The sequence below is a fragment of the Nicotiana sylvestris genome, chromosome 3, assembly GCF_000393655.2.
Source record: "Nicotiana sylvestris chromosome 3, ASM39365v2, whole genome shotgun sequence".
NCBI lineage: Eukaryota > Viridiplantae > Streptophyta > Magnoliopsida > Solanales > Solanaceae > Nicotiana > Nicotiana sylvestris.
Genome location: NC_091059.1, coordinates 153,383,483 through 153,400,455, shown reverse-complemented (window position 1 = coordinate 153,400,455; position 16,973 = coordinate 153,383,483). Strand labels below are relative to the sequence as shown.

The following is a 16,973-nucleotide window of genomic DNA, read 5'->3' as shown; positions in this document are numbered from 1 at the left end:
AAATACACAGCATGGTGACATGCGAAGGACCAAAAAATCGGTGGAAGAGACGCCTCATGTAAAATTGTTCTTGCAGTTTCAATAATATGACGATGTCTATGCTCAGCAAGAGCAACTCGTTGAGGCGTATAGGATGGGGTGGAAAGATGTTCGATACCATGAAGGGAGAGATAAGAGTCAAGACTTTTATACTCTCCTCCACCATCAGTATAAAGCGATTGAATTTTGGTATCGAAATACTTTTTCTGTTAAAGGGTAGAATTTTTGGATCAACTCCTTGACTTCCTTTTATTTTTTAGTGTATAAAGCCACATGTATCTTGTGTACTGGTCAACAAAGATGCAATAATATAATTTTTTATCAAGGGACAAAACAGGAGAGGGCCCCCACAAATCACTAAAAATAATTTGAAGCGGTTTAGAGCTTTCCAAAGTTAATGTGTGGAACGGAAGCCGATGGGATTTATTAGACAAACAGGAATTACAATAATGAAACTTATCTCGTTCAACAAATGGTAGCGAGAATTTATTCAAGACGTAATTAAGGACTCTAGAGTGCGGATGACCCAATCTTTGATGCCAAGTGGTCAGAGGGGTTGTAGTGGTAGATATGTGAGCTTGTGGATGTGAATTGGGCCACTCATACAGTCCATGTTTCTTCCGGCCGTACACCAGTGGGGTTCGCGTTTTCAGATCCTTCACAACAAAAGAAAAGGGGAAAAATTCAACAGATATTAGATTATCATGACATAGCTTGAATACAGATATAAGATTGCGTTTAATGGCTGGAGCACATAGAGTATGATTTAGCTTAAAAATATTATTTGATGCTTGTAACTGTGTAGAACCAGTATGTGAGATGGGAATTTTGTTACCATCACCCATGGAGACATCCTCGTTATCGTGGTACGGTTGTAGGTTATGCGGCTCCATTGTGATGTGATGTGTGGCACCAGAGTCAACTATCCATGGGTTAGCAGTAGTGTTGAAGCCTGTGATGTAATTGGCTTTAGCCTCAAAGTGATTGTGTGACTTGGATCGGCAAACACTTGCAACATGGCCAATCTTGTTGTATAATTGACAGTGAATAACAACAGTGGTGTTATTGTTTGGGGGATGATATTGGCTGACATTATTGGGGCGAGCATTCTGGCGTCATGGTTGAGTTATTGGTGTTGTTGTTGTAGTATTGGCGGCGACTATTGCGATTGTTGGAGTTGTTATTTGACTTGTTGTAAGTGGCAACAGCTGCTGTGATAGGACCATGGGTTTTCTTAGCTTCCTCATGCCGAAGAAAGAGCTCATGGTCAAGCAGCTTTTCATATAGTTCTTCATAAGTAACTATAGTATCACGTGCCCGTATGGCAGCCGAGATCTCACGAAACTCAGGGCCAAGTCCACCAAGGATTTTGACTATGAGTTCGGAAATTAATGACAGGGGCACCGGTAGTAGCAAGTTCATCTGAAAGGGACCGAATACGTTGAAGGTACTCGGTGATAGGAGTGGTGTCTTTGGTGATTCGGCCAAGTTGATCACGAAGACTGAAGATTCGGGTCTGGGACTTGTTTGCGTAGGCCGTGTGCAAAGAGTCCCAAGCCTGTTTTGATGTGTTAGCAGCGGCAATTGTGGAGGCTATGGTAGGGTCAACGGAAGCCATAAGGGCATTTTGAATAAGTTGATCCTGACGGAACCAAAGTGTGCAAGCAGGATTAGGGGTTGTGTTGGTTCCAAAAGTGGTGCTCCGAATGGGGGCTGGGGTGGATCCATCAAGATGACCATAGAGGTCATGACCATGCATAAGCATGGAGAACTGAGCTTTCCAACTAGCAAAATTGTGACTGCCACTAAGTTTGATAGGTAGTTGGGAAGCGGGGTTGAATTGAACTATGGTGATGGTACCAGCAGTGTTGTCGGCATTGACAACTCTGGTTGTGTTTCCATCTTTCGTCATTGGAGGATTTGGTGTTTGAAAAAAAAAAGGATCTAGCTCGTTAGAGTAGTATAGGTTCTGATACCATATAAAAACTTGAGTAGATGATGGAAAATACTGTATCTGTTATTGAATACCTCAATGAGTTTAAATACAAGTTACATCAACCATCTTTGTAGAGTTCTATGTAAACCTAATAACTGTGAATCCTATCTAAATCAAAGGGATAACTCTAAATGCCTAACTATAATATCATCTTATTCTAGAAGATAAATGCAATCTAATCTAAAGAGATAATTACTAAAAACAAACTGATCAAGAACTGGTGATCCAATAAACACATCACCTTGTTTGAGTTATGGATTTTCAACAATTTCAGAAAGGTTCTTGAGCTGTTTTTGTATGCTATATTGCAGGTCATTCCATTTGTCTGGTATATGGCATTTGCCACCTTCCCTGCTGGAATACTAGGTAATTTCATTACAGTCGGCCAGTCACCAACATTTCAGACTAGTAAGGCTCAAAGCGGCTCTTCGCCAAGATCACTCACACACACACATGCACAAACACAAATACGATAACAGCATGTTATTAATCAAACAAAACAAAAAAGAGCTAGGGAAAGGACAAATAGTTTCGTATTAAAACCACACGGATCAAAGTATATTATACGGCATCTGAAATATAGAAACAAATATGCTAAAGTTACAAACCTAAGTTCACATGTATGATGCAGAGATAGGATGCTGGATGTACGCTAGTCAAAGACAAGTAGCGCGTTTAAGACTGGAATTTCTGAGTGCTGTTCTCAAACAGGATATTGGGGCGTTTGATACAGATCTAAATAGTGGGAAAATAATCATTGGAATAAGCAGCCACATGTCACTCATACAGGATGCAATTGGAGAGAAGGTACAACGCTCATGCTCAACTATTTATGGTCCAGTGTCATCTTTTAATTCCTAAGGTGCCCATATTTGCACCTCTGCAAGCATAAGTATCAAAGACACAGCTAAGCTTGAATGAGAACTAGCTAGCAAATAGTTGGCTGATTCAATTAGCAACTCAATTTCTGCATAAAACATTAAAACATGCAAATAGATGTATGAAGTTAATTGAGTTCTAAAACAATCTACAAGCAGTTGGAAAGACCTGGTCACAAAAATCTCATCACCAAATCAGACATTTGATATCTCCTAAATCTTGAATACAATCCAATATTAACACTCGAATGGCAACGATTCAATTACACCTAAACATGTTTCCTTTCCTGACAGTTGGGACATTTTATGTCAAGCATTTCAACTTTCTTTTGCGGAGTCCTGATTGCATTCATATCCAGCTGGGAAGTGTCACTCCTATCCTTACTTGTTGTCCCACTAATCTTATTAATTGGCGCCAGTTATACAAAAGAAATGAGTGCAATTTCAGCCATGAAAATGGCATACCTGTCACATGCCACATCAATGGTAGAAGAGGTAACAAGCTTATCCATTTTCTTTGGTGACAACATGTTATCAAAGTATAGGCAGATCTTACTTACATTACTGAATGATTATTCATACTGCACCTCTGCTGCTCCATGACAGACAATCTCTCAAATCAAAACCGTTTTTGCTTTTGTTGGAGAGACTTCATCAATCAAGTCGTTCTTAGACTGCATCGGAAAACAGATGAACCTAAGCAAGAAAGAAGCATTTATAAAGGGTGTTGGAACGGGCATTTTCCAGACTGTAACTTTCAGTTCATGGGCTCTTATTGTGTGGGTGGGAGCTGTTGTTGTATCAGCTCGGAGATCAAGTGGCGGAGATGTCATAGCTACAGTTATGAGCATTCTGTTTGGTGCAATGTAAGAGCCAAAACATCATATTTTACAATAGAATCTACCATGCTATGAAGAAAGAGGAAGAAGAAATCAAAATACTGTCAGAAAAAAGATGGTTTTATTATCTTTCTTTTAATTTCAGAGCACTCACATATGCTGCACCAGATATGCAAATATTCAATCAAGCAAAAGCTGCAGGAAAGGAGATTTTTCAGATGATCGAAAGAAAACCAACAATCAGTGCTGACTCGAGAGGGAAGACGCTGGATGTGATTAATGGAAACATCAGTATAGAGGATATACACTTTTCTTACCCATTGCGGCCCGAAAAGATGGTTCTTCAAGGGTTTTCTTTGTCCATTCCAGCAGGAAAAGTCGTGGCACTTGTGGGAAGTAGTGGTTGTGGTAAAAGCACCATCATCTCATTATTGATGAGATTTTATGATGCAAAGAAAGGTTCGTCATCCCTCCACTATTAATTAGAAATCTCAGCTCTTACCTGCAGAAGCTTATTAATGTACATAATCTTCATAGTCAGATAAAGTTGCCTCATTTATATATGAATGTTAGAACACTAACTCAGTATGAAATCCCTCAGGTGATATTCTCCTTGACAATCATAACATCAAGGATCTTGATTTAAAGTTTCTGAGGAGAAATATCGGACTAGTTTCCCAGGAACCATCACTATTTGCTGGCAGCATTAAGGACAACATCAAGATAGGAAAAATGGATGCAGATGATGAGGATATTGAAAGAGCAGCATCCTTGGCAAATGCTCATTCTTTTATACAACAGCTCCCTCATAAATATCATACAGAGGTCAGACCAGTGCCCCTCACACACATTATTAAATTTCCATTCTTTTAGATATGGAGATAATATGGTCAAAGTCACCGGAAAAGAGATATTGTTGAAGAAAGGAAGAAGGCTGGCTTAAATTTACATGCTTGTTCATAACCAGTAGATTTTCCAAGGAGTTAAAGCTGAGGCATTTAAGAAACTGTGAAACACCAAAAGGCCAATTGTTTTTTGTAGAATATCTAAGATTCAAAATGAAATTGAACAAAAAAAAACTTTCCAATTAGGAATGGCCTTAAACCTGCACAATTGAAACAAAACTTATAACTTCCCACAACTAATATAGCAAAATTTCATACCAGACTTAGTGAAATCTAGCACCTAGCCTCTTTTATCCAATGCTAATGATATTTACATTAATTTTTATACCGCCATAGCTCAAAGCCACATCCAGAGAGAATCCTCAGTTAGTTGGAACAACCGATAACTAATTAAAAAGAGTTCCATTAGTTGGAATAACCAACAACTAATGAACTGTGAAATAAGTTCGCGCTTACTTTTTAGCCAGAAAGTAAAGGAAAATCAATAGAATGTTTCTATATAAGCAAAACCCTTAAGTTAGAGGTCAATTATGAATAATAACAACAACAACAACAACAACAACAACAATAACGACTACAACGAACAAAACAACAACAGTGAGTTGTTAATTACTAATATAGGAAATGAAGACCTAATAATCCTACAACTCAGATACTAGTCATCAAAGAAGCTACTTAAAGTGTAACAAAATTTTAAAGATACTAAAACAACTAGGATATCAACAATTAGTTGCTTCAAAAACTAATCTTTATCTAAAATTACTCAGACAATCTTCAAGCAGAGACTGCATGAACAGTATCCTGAGTGAGAAGTACATGAGCAAAGCTTCTTCTTTATCCCTTTTCCGTCATGCGCCAGCCTCACATACAAATCAAATTGACAGGATATGGCTGTAGAAAGTGCCAACCTAAGTCTCCAATAGCACAGTAATAATGTCAAAAGAAATCACCATCTCTAATACAAACAAGCTGGAAATAGTATGGCAAGAAAAATGGCACATATGCACAAAAAGAATACAGAGATGCTGCAAAAGCTGCTACATCACCGTATAATACATGTAAACCACTCACAGATATCCTTCACTCTGGCATAAGTCAAATGGATAATCAGCTTTCATGTTAACAATGTTTTGATTTCTTAAGCACAAGTTTCTTGAAAAAAACTACGAAGTGATAAATTAGCTTTCATGTCATATGTTTGCATTCTAGGTAGGACAAAGGGGCCTCCAGTTATCAGGTGGACAGAAACAGAGAATTGCAATAGCAAGAGCAATATTAAAGAACCCTCCAATTCTTTTGCTTGATGAGGCCACCAGTGCACTTGATACAGATTCAGAGAAACAAGTTCAAGAAGCACTCGACACAGCCATGCAAGGAAGAACGGTCATCTTAATTGCACACAGAATGTCAACTATCGTTAGTGCAGATATAATAGCTGTTGTTCAGAATGGAAAAGTGACAGAGACAGGAACCCATCATAACCTATTAAATACCAGTAAATACTACAATGCCTTGTTTAGCATGCAGAACATTGGCCAAGATTGTCAGACCAGGTCACATTCAACTCAATGACATATTTTCCATTAAAAGATAAACATAAGTATTTGATGGATTTAAAATGGCATACATTATAATTGACAGGATGGAAGCTACAAATGAGAAAGCTGAATTTATCCAACAAGACAATGCGCCTCAGGACAATCAGCAGCCTGATGAGCCAAGGGAATTCCATAAAGAGTTTAAACAACGCTGTGAGAAGGAGCAGAAAGGAAAAAAAGAAACACGTATATTCTTCAGAATCTGGTTTGGCTTGAATAAGAGAGAGATCATAAAAACTGCTATTGGCTCTTTTGCAGCAGCTTTTGCAGGAATCTCTAAACCTGTTTTTGGATTCTATGTCATTACAATAGGAGTGGCATATTACAATCCTGATTCAAAGGAGAAAGTAGCTCGGTATTCAGTAATATTTACCTCAATAGGACTGCTTTCTCTGTTTGCCCACACTTTGCAACATTACTTATTCGGAGTAGCTGGAGAGAAGGCCATGACAAACCTCAGGCAAGCTTTGTACACCGGTAGGTACTTACAGTGCTCCTCCGTATCAGATCAATCAATCTGTCTGCTTCTTATTGCTTCGTCCTGCATCAACTTTTTATGACATTCCAAAAATTGTTTTTCAGCCGCACTACGTAATGAATTGGCTTGGTTTGAAAATCCCGAAAACAGTATTGGACCACTTACCTCCAGGATAGTCAATGAAACATCCACAGTCAAGACAATAATAGCTGATCGCATGTCTGTCATTGTCCAGTGCATCTCCTCCATACTTATAGCAACAACTGTTAGTATGAAAGTTAACTGGAGAATGGGTCTGGTGGCTTGGGCTATAATGCCATGCCATTTTATAGGCGGACTGGTTCAAGCAAAGTCAGCTAAAGGTTTCTCTAGTGATAGCGCTGTTGCACACTCAGAACTCGTTTCCCTAGCCTCTGAATCTACAATGAATATAAAGACTGTTGCAGCTTTCTGCTACGAAACACAGATACTTGAGAAGGCCAAATTGTATTTAACGAGACCATTGAGGAAAGGGAGGGCAGAGAGCATCAAGTACGGAATCATACAAGGGATCTCTCTTTGCGTATGGAACGTTGCACATGCAGTGGCCTTATGGTACACAACAGTTCTGGTCGACAAGAACCAAGCCAGCTTTGAAGATGGCATAAGGTCATACCAGATATTTTCCCTAACAGTACCCTCAATTACAGAACTATGGACACTGATACCCACTGTTTTATCAGCCATCGGCATTCTAAAACCTGTGTTCCAGAGCCTCGATCGGTGCACAGAAATTGTACCAGACATGCCAGACAATGCATCAACTGAAAGCATCAAAGGGGAAATCGAGTTCCAAAATGTCCAGTTTCGTTATCCATCAAGGCCAGAAGTACTGGTGCTAAACAATTTCAGTCTGCAAATTGAAGCTGGAGTTAAGATGGCTATAGTGGGGCCTAGTGGAGCAGGAAAATCTTCAATCTTGGCCCTATTACTTAGATTCTATGATGTGAATGAGGGAAAAGTTCTGATTGATAGCAAGGATATAAGAGATTACAATCTTAGGAAGTTAAGGGCACAGATTGGACTGGTGCAACAGGAGCCACTCCTGTTTAGCTGCTCAATTAGAAACAATATCCGCTATGGAAGTGAAAAAGCATCTGAATCTGAGATAATAGAAGTGTCAAGAGAAGCAAACATACATGAGTTTATAAGTAACTTGCCCAATGGATATGATACTGTTCTTGGGGAAAAGGGCTCTCAACTTTCTGGAGGACAAAAGCAACGGATAGCGATAGCAAGGGCGTTACTCAAAAGACCAGCAATAATGCTGTTGGATGAAGCAACAAGTGCATTAGATACCGAGTCCGAGAGAGCAGTGGTAAATGCATTGGAATCAATGAAGCTGAACAACTATGGAGGCACAAAAATGACTCAGATAACAGTAGCACACAGGCTTTCAACAGTAATAAATTCAGATACTATAGTTGTTATGGACAAAGGTAAGCTTGTGGAGAAGGGCAGCCACTCAACCCTGATGGCTGAGCTTGACAGTGTGTATTCAAGACTTGTTAGGCTCCAAAGTGTGGAATAATTTGAACGAAACTGACAACACATAAAGCATAATGAGTCTGCCTTTTTCTCGATACAGTGGATAAACATAGCTTAAGTATCACACTAGTTAGTATTTGCATAAAACATATGAAAACCTGTTTATATGTATCTCTTCTCCACAGAGATTTGAGTACACATAATCGATAAACGAAAAGAAAGCGCAGTCGTTCAAAATTTCAGTCAGTATCCAGGTTTGATACTGTGTGCTTTAGATACTCTGAATAAATTAACATGGATGCTTAGTACATTCATTCGTTCTTCAATCTCCTATACAGAGGCAATCCGGGGCAACAAAACACAAACACAATACAACAACAACAAACCCAGTGTAATCCCATCAAAAGATCCATATCAAATGCAGCCTCTATCTTTATTTTATTCCAGGGGTCAGCTAGCCAGATTAGTCAACATTTATCTCTTTCGATGCAACGGCAAGATCTTATTCGTTACAAGTGGTTTTGTTGGTTGGTTAATTGGTCACAGTTTATTCATGAAATGGCTTGGATTGGTATTAGTCTGGATACGGCAAAATCATTCTATTAGATCGAATAAGTACATTCGATCTACGCGAGCCTCCCAACAAAGCCAACATAAATCCGATCCGAATAAAAAAAAGAGTAGTGTGTTATTTACAGTCAGAACATGCCAGACTGGTTGAATTGTAGTGGAACCTGATATAATGGCTCCTTCCCCATCTTTCATTAGCCTTATCCAACCAACGATTTCTTTGAGAGTTGCTACAGATTCTGTTTTCTGAGGAAACTGTGATTACAGAAATGGACCTAATTTGGAATTTGTCGCAAGCAGTCTAAAAATATGATAGGCGATACATCTAAATGAAAATATGAACAAAGCACCAGTACGAGCATTCATATTTTCAAAAAATTAATGAGAAAACAAAAGGCCAAAACCAAATGTTGACCTCGCCTAAATGGAGACTAGAAAATTTACGGTAAAAAGACTTATTTAATGTTTTTAACATCGCAGCAATAAGGTAGAAGAGAAAAAAAAGAAGAGCATATAAACTACTACATCTATATCACATATGTCCACTATTTCCAACACCATGCTTTTAACCAATAAGTGACCGGATTTCCAACACTAGGGTGTGTTTGGTAATTGGTATAACGGAAAACATTACAAATAGTAATCTGATTTTGGTACTCAAATTAGAGAAAATAATTTCTCAAAAGTATTCATAAATAATTTAGATACAATAAATATGAAATTATCAACTTTCGAACCAACAACCTTCCGAGCCACTAAACTTTCGAACTCATAAACCCTATAATTTCTAAAGTCACAAACTTCTAAACACATAAACCTCCAAACTCATAACTTTGGAACTCGTAAAATTTGGAAATGAAAAAATCAGAACAATATTAATTAAAAAAATAGGGGGAGGGGATTTGAGGGGTTGGGGTGGGGTGCGTGGTGTGCAAAAAAAACAAAACAAAAAACAGAAAATATATGGGACAAAAGGTCTTTTTGGAGAGAAGGAGTGGGAGAGGTGGGGTTGGGGTTAGATGTGAAGGTAGGTGAAGTTTTTGGAAAATATTTTTCTAACTTTTTCTAGAGAAGTCATTTTTCTTCAAAAATTTTAGGAAAATGTGATATCTAGGAAAGTATTTTTCAAATTATTTTGTGCAACCAAACAGTGAAAAATGAAAAAATATTTTTCGGAAAAAGTTTTCTGTCATACCAAACACACCCTTAAAGCACACAGGTTTTACCAAATTGATGGAGATCCCAGGAATAGAAAGCTATTCATATATTTATAATTGCAAATAAACAAATAAATAGTCCCTTTAAGTTTAGAAGTACTCTATTTCTGTCATTTGTCTATATAACTGAACAAAATTAACAGAATTGACTAAAACAAACCCATCTCTGCATTTCTCTGGAATCTTTTACGTTAGCCTTGAACTTATGGAACCTCATACCGCACAAACCCTCGTTGCTTAAAGCAAATGCAACTTCAACTTTTAATATTATTTTAGGCACCATTATTCCTTTTTTGGTTTATAAGAAAGTACCTTAAAGTGTTATGTTGTAAAGAGCATCTCGTGTGCACACTAAACTCCTACTACTCCACTATTTTTTACTTCATGAAAACATAACCAAAATTTACTGTTGTATTCTAATGTCTAAAAAGTAATGTACATATTACCATAACTGAGTAGTACTCTCTACCCGGTCCATTTTCTGCTGCTATTAACTCAACTTGAGGAACATTGTTCTTGAGAATTAGTCCATTTAGGGGTCGTTTGGTTTGAATATGGCTTATGTCGGGATAAGTTATATTGGTATAAGTTATGTTGGGATAAGTTATGATGGGATTAGTTATGCTGGGATTGTTTTTTATCCATTGTTTGGTATGCTGTACTAAATATGACAATTGTATAATTTGTAAGAAGAATATATAAGTTATACCGGTGCTAATTACCCATTCTGGTGTTAATTTTAATCCTGGGATAACTTATACCTGATTTGCTAACCAAACGAAGTATTAAGATGGTATTAAATTTTTATACCAGCAATATATCTTCTTATACCTCATATCAAACGACCATTTATTGAACTAATTTACTAGGGCCCGTTTGCCCATAAAAAAAATCATTTTCTAGGAATGAGTGTTTGGCCATGAAAATTTCAAATTTAACTTGAGGTTAAATTTCGAAATTTATCAAAAAAATTTAAAAACTCCAAAAAGCTATTTTTCAAAATTTTCACTTCAAATAACTCGCAAAAATTCAAAAACTTCAAATTGTATTCACGTCCAAATACAACTCTAATTTTCAAATACCATTTTCACTTAGAATTTTTTTCACTTTTTTCCGAAATTTCACAATTCTTATGTGCAAACGCCCACTAAGTGTCAATACCGAGTCATAGTCGGTATGTTGACTTGAAAGAACGCTACTTTTTCTCTTTTTGTTTTTCACATCCAACAATGTTCTTTCTTTTTTTTTCTTTTTGTTGATATTTCACATCCATCAATGTTCTTAAAATGTGTGTCAAAATCAGTCAACTGTTTCAACTATGTTTGCTATTTCATCAGCACCTTATGTACAGAATCTGTTAGCCCTCCAAACTTCTGAGACAATGGAGTTTCCCATAGAAAAGTTTGTTCATGAACACAAGGGGCAAATATCAACTATCTTCGTCCACTGTGAGCTAACTTTTGTGCGTGGGATACGTCAGGTTAAGTTCCACCCTCACTGACTGAACGGGTTGCACTCTTGGACAGTAGTAGATCTTTCAAATCTTTGTAAGTTTTGAGCTCCTCAAGAGCATCTGATGCCTTTCTATTGATAAAAAATCCAGATGCAGTTCCAAGTTCTCCCTCCTGTTCAGTCTTTACGCTATGTGAGGTATAACAGCTAGAATCTTGGCGCAGAGGAGGAGCAGTTCTCAGCATGTGAACAAGGGCACCTACAGCGGCATCTTGAGATTTTCTGGTTGTTGCAGATGCTTGAGAAGAGACTTCCGAACCTTTTCTCCCATCAAGGTTCTCACTGCATAACAGATTAAATAACAGTTGAGTTGAAATCTAATGGCATGATAGCATTGAAGACACAAAAACTATGACAAACACAGTGGCTGCTGTCTGTCGGCAATTACTGAAAGGTTCATTTTTATTCAATATCGGACCCAGGGATATAACGCACATAATAATTGTTTAAAACCAATCACATTCAAAATGGATCTCAAGCCCTGCCAATCCAGAAGGTGAATTGCCATTTCCATTCCATCCAACACACACCAACCAACTCTAATGCAGAAAACTTCATTTGTGTACTCAGAGGTGGTTTTGCATATGCAGCCTTCCACTCTTTAATCCTACGAGTTTTAAACTGTACTCTTTAACTCCTACAAGCATAAAATATGTACTCTTCAAGTCATATGAGTATTAAATGTGTGGTTCTTGGTTCCCTGGTGGACAACCCACTCCCAAATCTGAACCTCTGACCAAATGCATATAAACAAGAAAAAGAACAATTGAAAACAGAGAACAATTGAAAAGATGATGAAGAGCCAAGCAAGTTGCGTAAGGGAAAATTAACAACTTGGAATAAAGACAGTTAAACCGATTGGAAAGACTCGTGTAATCTCAAAGTCCAGCATATCAAAATACCACAAGTTGTGGAAGCCATTCATCAGATACAAGGTATAATATTCAAGGCAACTATTAGGATAAACCAGCAAATATCTAGGTTCACACAATATGCCTGCTCCAACTTACTTGTTGGCAGGGCTGTTAGGATAAACTAATTAGATAGAATATTTTATCAATTAGGAAGATTAGGGAATATTGTGTATATAATTAGGATCAATTAGGGAAGTTCCATGCCTATGCTTAAACGGCCTATACTTAAACGGCCTATAATTAAGCACCCATCCCCATTTTAGAACATGCGTGCATTATTAAACTCCCAAGAGCTCATCGGTACAATCAAAATGTGAATTCTCAAGATCTCTTCTTCTTTTTGAGATGACTAAGCACCACTTTCTCATCTTGGGGAGGACAATTATTACAACGATGTTGAACACAATTTTGAGGGACCTGAATCTCCTTTAACTTGCTCACAAATGAAGAGCTTATAACCTTGGATTTTCCAGCAGCTTATTCATAAATCCTTTATACAGTAAAGAGAAGATTCTTGGACATTTTCCCTAAATCTTTTTTTTTTTTTTGCATTTAAAAAATTAAAGGCAAAAAGTAACTTCAATAATTATTTTATTTTTTGTTATGATGGTGGTGTCCAAGCCAGATTGCGCGTATCTCGACTATTCCACCAGGTACCTGCTACCTCCCACCAACACAGGTACCGGGAAGAAATGCTCAACTTTATGTCTTACCAGTTCTGTCCAACATGGCCTACGCAAACGGGAAGACATCACCTAGAGTGTTTTGCCTTTGTCGGGATTTGAACCTGCGACCTCATGGTTCTCTTCAAGAAACTTTGCTACACACGTCTCCCTTGAGCTATCACAGCTAGGTGGACCCTTCAATATATAAACCTTATATTTCCCAAATCAGTTACATAAAATGCTCAACTTTATGTCTCACCAGCAGCCATTTTCTAAACAATGTCCAACCTGTTAACAATAGCTACAAAGCCAATGCATTGGCTCCGGGAGAGGTAAACATTAAAACACAGATGCACTTTCCACAAGGCTGCAAGAGGAACTTTGTGCAATATGAATGTAAAGATTTTCAGTTACCAAGAAGAATACTCCAAAAATACAGAAGAGCAGTAAAGTTACCTGACTTGCGAATCGGAAGTATCGACATCATCAACAATAAAAGGACAGGAAAAATCAAAGACATCCAAGTCATCTTGAAAAGACAGTCTGCTAGAACTTCTAGAAAATATACGTGGCGAACCACTTGAAGATAGCAAACCCGAGAACCGCCCTGAATCATCTCTAGCATCTCTAGAAATCTGAAAAGGAAGATTACAAACAAAAGTTGGCAGGATTCTGAAAAGTACAATGTTTGGAATAAAAGTATGAACAACAAAGTGCAAAAACACACCTAAAATCAAGAAAAACAGCTATTTCCGCTGACTAGAAATTCCTCACCTTTTGTCCAGGACTCATAGTGCTGATATTAGACTCTAGAGTCCTTAGTGGATCCATTTTCCGGAATGACCTGATTCCAGAAGGGGAATCATTGGATGATGAATCCTGCTTTGTGCTTCTGGGAGACATTGGAGGGAGAGAATGCCTGTTAGGATCAGACAAATTAGGAGATAGGTATCTGGAACTTGTACCCATCATTGGATGAGGGATACTGACAGGGCCAGTTCCTGAACGCAAACGACTCTGCCCAGGATTTGCTCCTGACAAATATGTGGGTGGAGATGGGGATGGAGATGGTGAAAATGGAGGTGAAAGCTGGTACTCATCAAAGCTCGTCGCTTTGTGGTGTATAGGCAATCTGTTGTTAGGTGAAACCCTCTGCCCATATACATCACCAGGTGAAGATGAAAGCTCATGTGGTGTGCGGTACAAAGGTGGAGATCCTACATATGGCTGGGTCCGAGGTAAAGAAGGTGACATGAGGAAACCACTTGTCCAACTGTGCGGCCGCTGGAAAGGTGATGAAGAAGATGACTGTGCCCCTCTCGACGGAAATGATGTAGGGCGGACATCCTTATCAGATGAGGAAGAAGGAAATGACCTCATTGGGTCAGTAAGAGGACTGCCTACATAATCTGTGATGATCTCAGGCGGAAAGGATGCTGCAATCTCCAGGTTAAAGTCGGACAGATTTTCACGATATGACACAGATATAGAAAAACGGCCCTGCTGGGCATCAACTGGAGTAAAAGTATAATGCTTCATCAACTCCTCCTCTACCCTGGAGAATGGAGCACTAAATGAAGAGACCTTGTAAATGATATCAAAGTCACAACTCTGAGTTGATGAAAGTTTCCTGAAGGCCTTGAATGCAGGAAGGAGCCTCATCATTGAATAAAGGGAGCGGAGCAGTATAATTGATTTCTTGTATGTTTTCTTGTAAGAAGATTCACCAACTTGAGGAACCATTGTCCTCAAATACTCATATTGTACAACCCACCTCTCTATGATGGTTTCTGTATACGCCCCTGCGAATGCTGTACCGGAACTATGCTCTGACAAAGAACTAGGTTTCTCTTGAACAAGTATTATGTCTATTATCATTGGTTCCATCAAATTTCTGTGCCAAAAATTTAAATTTTCAAGAACAGCAGGGCGATCTCCCAACACCAAATTGAACCACTTGTCACTCTTTTTCACCTCTCCACTATGACCATAAGGTCGGATCGAAGGAACTCTACAGTCCAAAACAATATGCAAGGTTTTTAGAAGAAACTGAGCAAGTATCTGTTCAAACCTTCCATATTCACCCTGTGGATTATTCTGAAAATCCATTTTATGCACCCCAACCAAATATCAGCTCATCTTCTCTCAACCATAGGCGACTTCAGACGGCACATGAAAACTCTTAAAGAATATAGACGAGAGCAATTATCTGCTAAAGATAAGCTCTTCTGCTTGCGGCACTATATGGGTGCATATACACCTGGCATACATGTAAAAATTTCAAACAACATACCCAATAAAGATGGAACTACCGCAAGTTATGCAAATACCTATGCCTAAAACACTAGGTGATTTCTTTCCATCTACCTAAGCCTTGATGGACAGAATTATCCGGTACCGGTGGAATAGTCGAGGTGAGCGCAAACGGCCCCGGACATCACCGTAAAAGAAAAATGTACATTATAAGTTATTCTACAGCTTCATTACCATAGAACATAATATGCAGGAGCATAACAATAACACAAAGACTTCAATAGAAAAGAAATCAGAATATTCAAGAAGACAACTACTTGTGCGGTTGGATCACAACAGGAAAAAAAAATGAAAAATCATGGACCTGAACGAGTATTAAATAGATAATATAGACTCACAGCAGAATAACAGTTTAGGTGCAGATCTTAACATAGGCATTAACATAAGTAAAATAGAAAGAAAATGATTGATAAATAGTAAGACTAAAATTCAAACAACTGCTAATTGGAATAAATAAGCGATTGAACTGAATTGGGTATGAAATTGACAAATGAGAATTACGTTGATAGAAGAACAAATGAAGTTGGAGATAATAAACCTAAAGATTAAACTTACTTGAAAGATCAAAATTCAAAATATAGGGATTAGCAACGAAGAGATGAAAACTCAGACTTTGAAGCAAGCGGAGGAGAGAGAGAGAGATTGCGTAGAGCGCCGAGACTGCCCGGCTTTAGAGAGAGAAAAACAGACTCTACGTATACAGAAGTCAGGGGTCTATTCTTTTTTCCTCCTTTTTTCAATTATCATTACAGCTTGTTTGGATAGTTGTTACTTTATGGTATTGTATTGTATTGTATTGTTACTTTAACTATAATGTTTGTTTTGATTGTTATTTAAATTATATTGTATTGTATCGTTAAATCTGTCGTTACGTAATGATGAAATGTGCCACTTTACGTAACGACCGATTTGATGTGGTCGCGACGTTTCCTTGTGTTTTTCTCTCAATCTCACCCTTCATTATTATTAAATAATTTTATTTTATCATTTACCCTATCTTTTTATATACTGTATCATAATTTTTCTTTGTAATATTGCAAGTTTATTCATCATATTACTGATGTATGATACCATGAAACGACGGCAAAACGACATAATCCATCCAAACGTTGCATTCAGCAAACAATACAGTACAGTACAGTACGATACGATACATTATGAAACGATATGTAACAACTATCCAAACAAATTGTTAGTCCGTAATAATCCGTATATTACTATATTCAAGTTAGTTTTTTCTGTTTCTTTTTTGCATTAATAGCCCGTTGGAGAATTTCTAATCAATTTTTGGAAATTTAGATTTTATCAGTTAATCACTGATCAGCTGCAAGAAAGTGTTCTTGCTAAATATTTAAAAATTATAGGAAAATGTAAATACTTTGTAATAATTTGTTAAATTACGATTATGGGACATACACATAAAAAGGGACAAAAAATGGGACGCACCTCATTTTTTTTCGATAACTGTATTGGTCTAAATTTGGCGACTTGGTAACGATAGATAAACATGATCGAGGACGGG

General features: G+C 37.7%; 2 protein-coding genes across 2 annotated transcripts; one reads left to right on the top strand and one right to left on the bottom strand.

Moving 5' to 3' along the window:
* Positions 1 to 2,037: 2,037 nt before the first annotated feature.
* LOC104223445 (ABC transporter B family member 19-like) lies at positions 2,038 to 8,896 on the top strand. The gene is made up of 10 exons (XM_070170014.1): positions 2,038 to 2,049; positions 2,347 to 2,401; positions 2,667 to 2,842; positions 3,208 to 3,408; positions 3,517 to 3,779; positions 3,898 to 4,211; positions 4,354 to 4,577; positions 5,867 to 6,210; positions 6,299 to 6,732; positions 6,838 to 8,896. The coding sequence occupies exons 1-10, from the start codon at positions 2,038 to 2,040 to the stop codon at positions 8,301 to 8,303; spliced, it is 3,489 nt and encodes a 1,162-aa protein (XP_070026115.1). The 3' UTR covers positions 8,304 to 8,896.
* A 2,179-nt stretch (positions 8,897 to 11,075) lies between these two features.
* Positions 11,076 to 16,155, bottom strand: LOC104223443 (autophagy-related protein 13a). The gene is made up of 4 exons (XM_009774890.2): positions 16,007 to 16,155; positions 13,913 to 15,398; positions 13,595 to 13,773; positions 11,076 to 11,841 (listed from the first exon to the last, which is right to left on the bottom strand). Exons 2-4 carry the CDS (start codon positions 15,245 to 15,247, stop codon positions 11,529 to 11,531), a joined length of 1,827 nt encoding a protein of 608 aa, XP_009773192.1. The 5' UTR covers positions 15,248 to 15,398; positions 16,007 to 16,155; the 3' UTR covers positions 11,076 to 11,528.
* Positions 16,156 to 16,973: the final 818 nt, after the last annotated feature.

Bases quoted from the DNA above. Each gene is read 5' to 3' on its own strand.
- LOC104223445 (XM_070170014.1), top strand. The intron at 2,402-2,666 runs GTAATTTCATTA...TGTATGATGCAG, and splicing joins CTTCCCTGCTGGAATACTAG to AGATAGGATGCTGGATGTAC. The intron at 3,780-3,897 runs GTAAGAGCCAAA...TTTTAATTTCAG, and splicing joins AGCATTCTGTTTGGTGCAAT to AGCACTCACATATGCTGCAC.
- LOC104223443 (XM_009774890.2), bottom strand. From the start codon at position 15,247: ATGGATTTTCAGAATAATCCACAGGGTGAATATGGAAGGTTTGAACAG. The intron at 13,774-13,912 runs GTGAGGAATTTC...CTTCCTTTTCAG, and splicing joins CTATGAGTCCTGGACAAAAG to ATTTCTAGAGATGCTAGAGA. The intron at 11,842-13,594 runs GTAACTTTACTG...TCTGTTATGCAG, and splicing joins ACTTCCGATTCGCAAGTCAG to TGAGAACCTTGATGGGAGAA.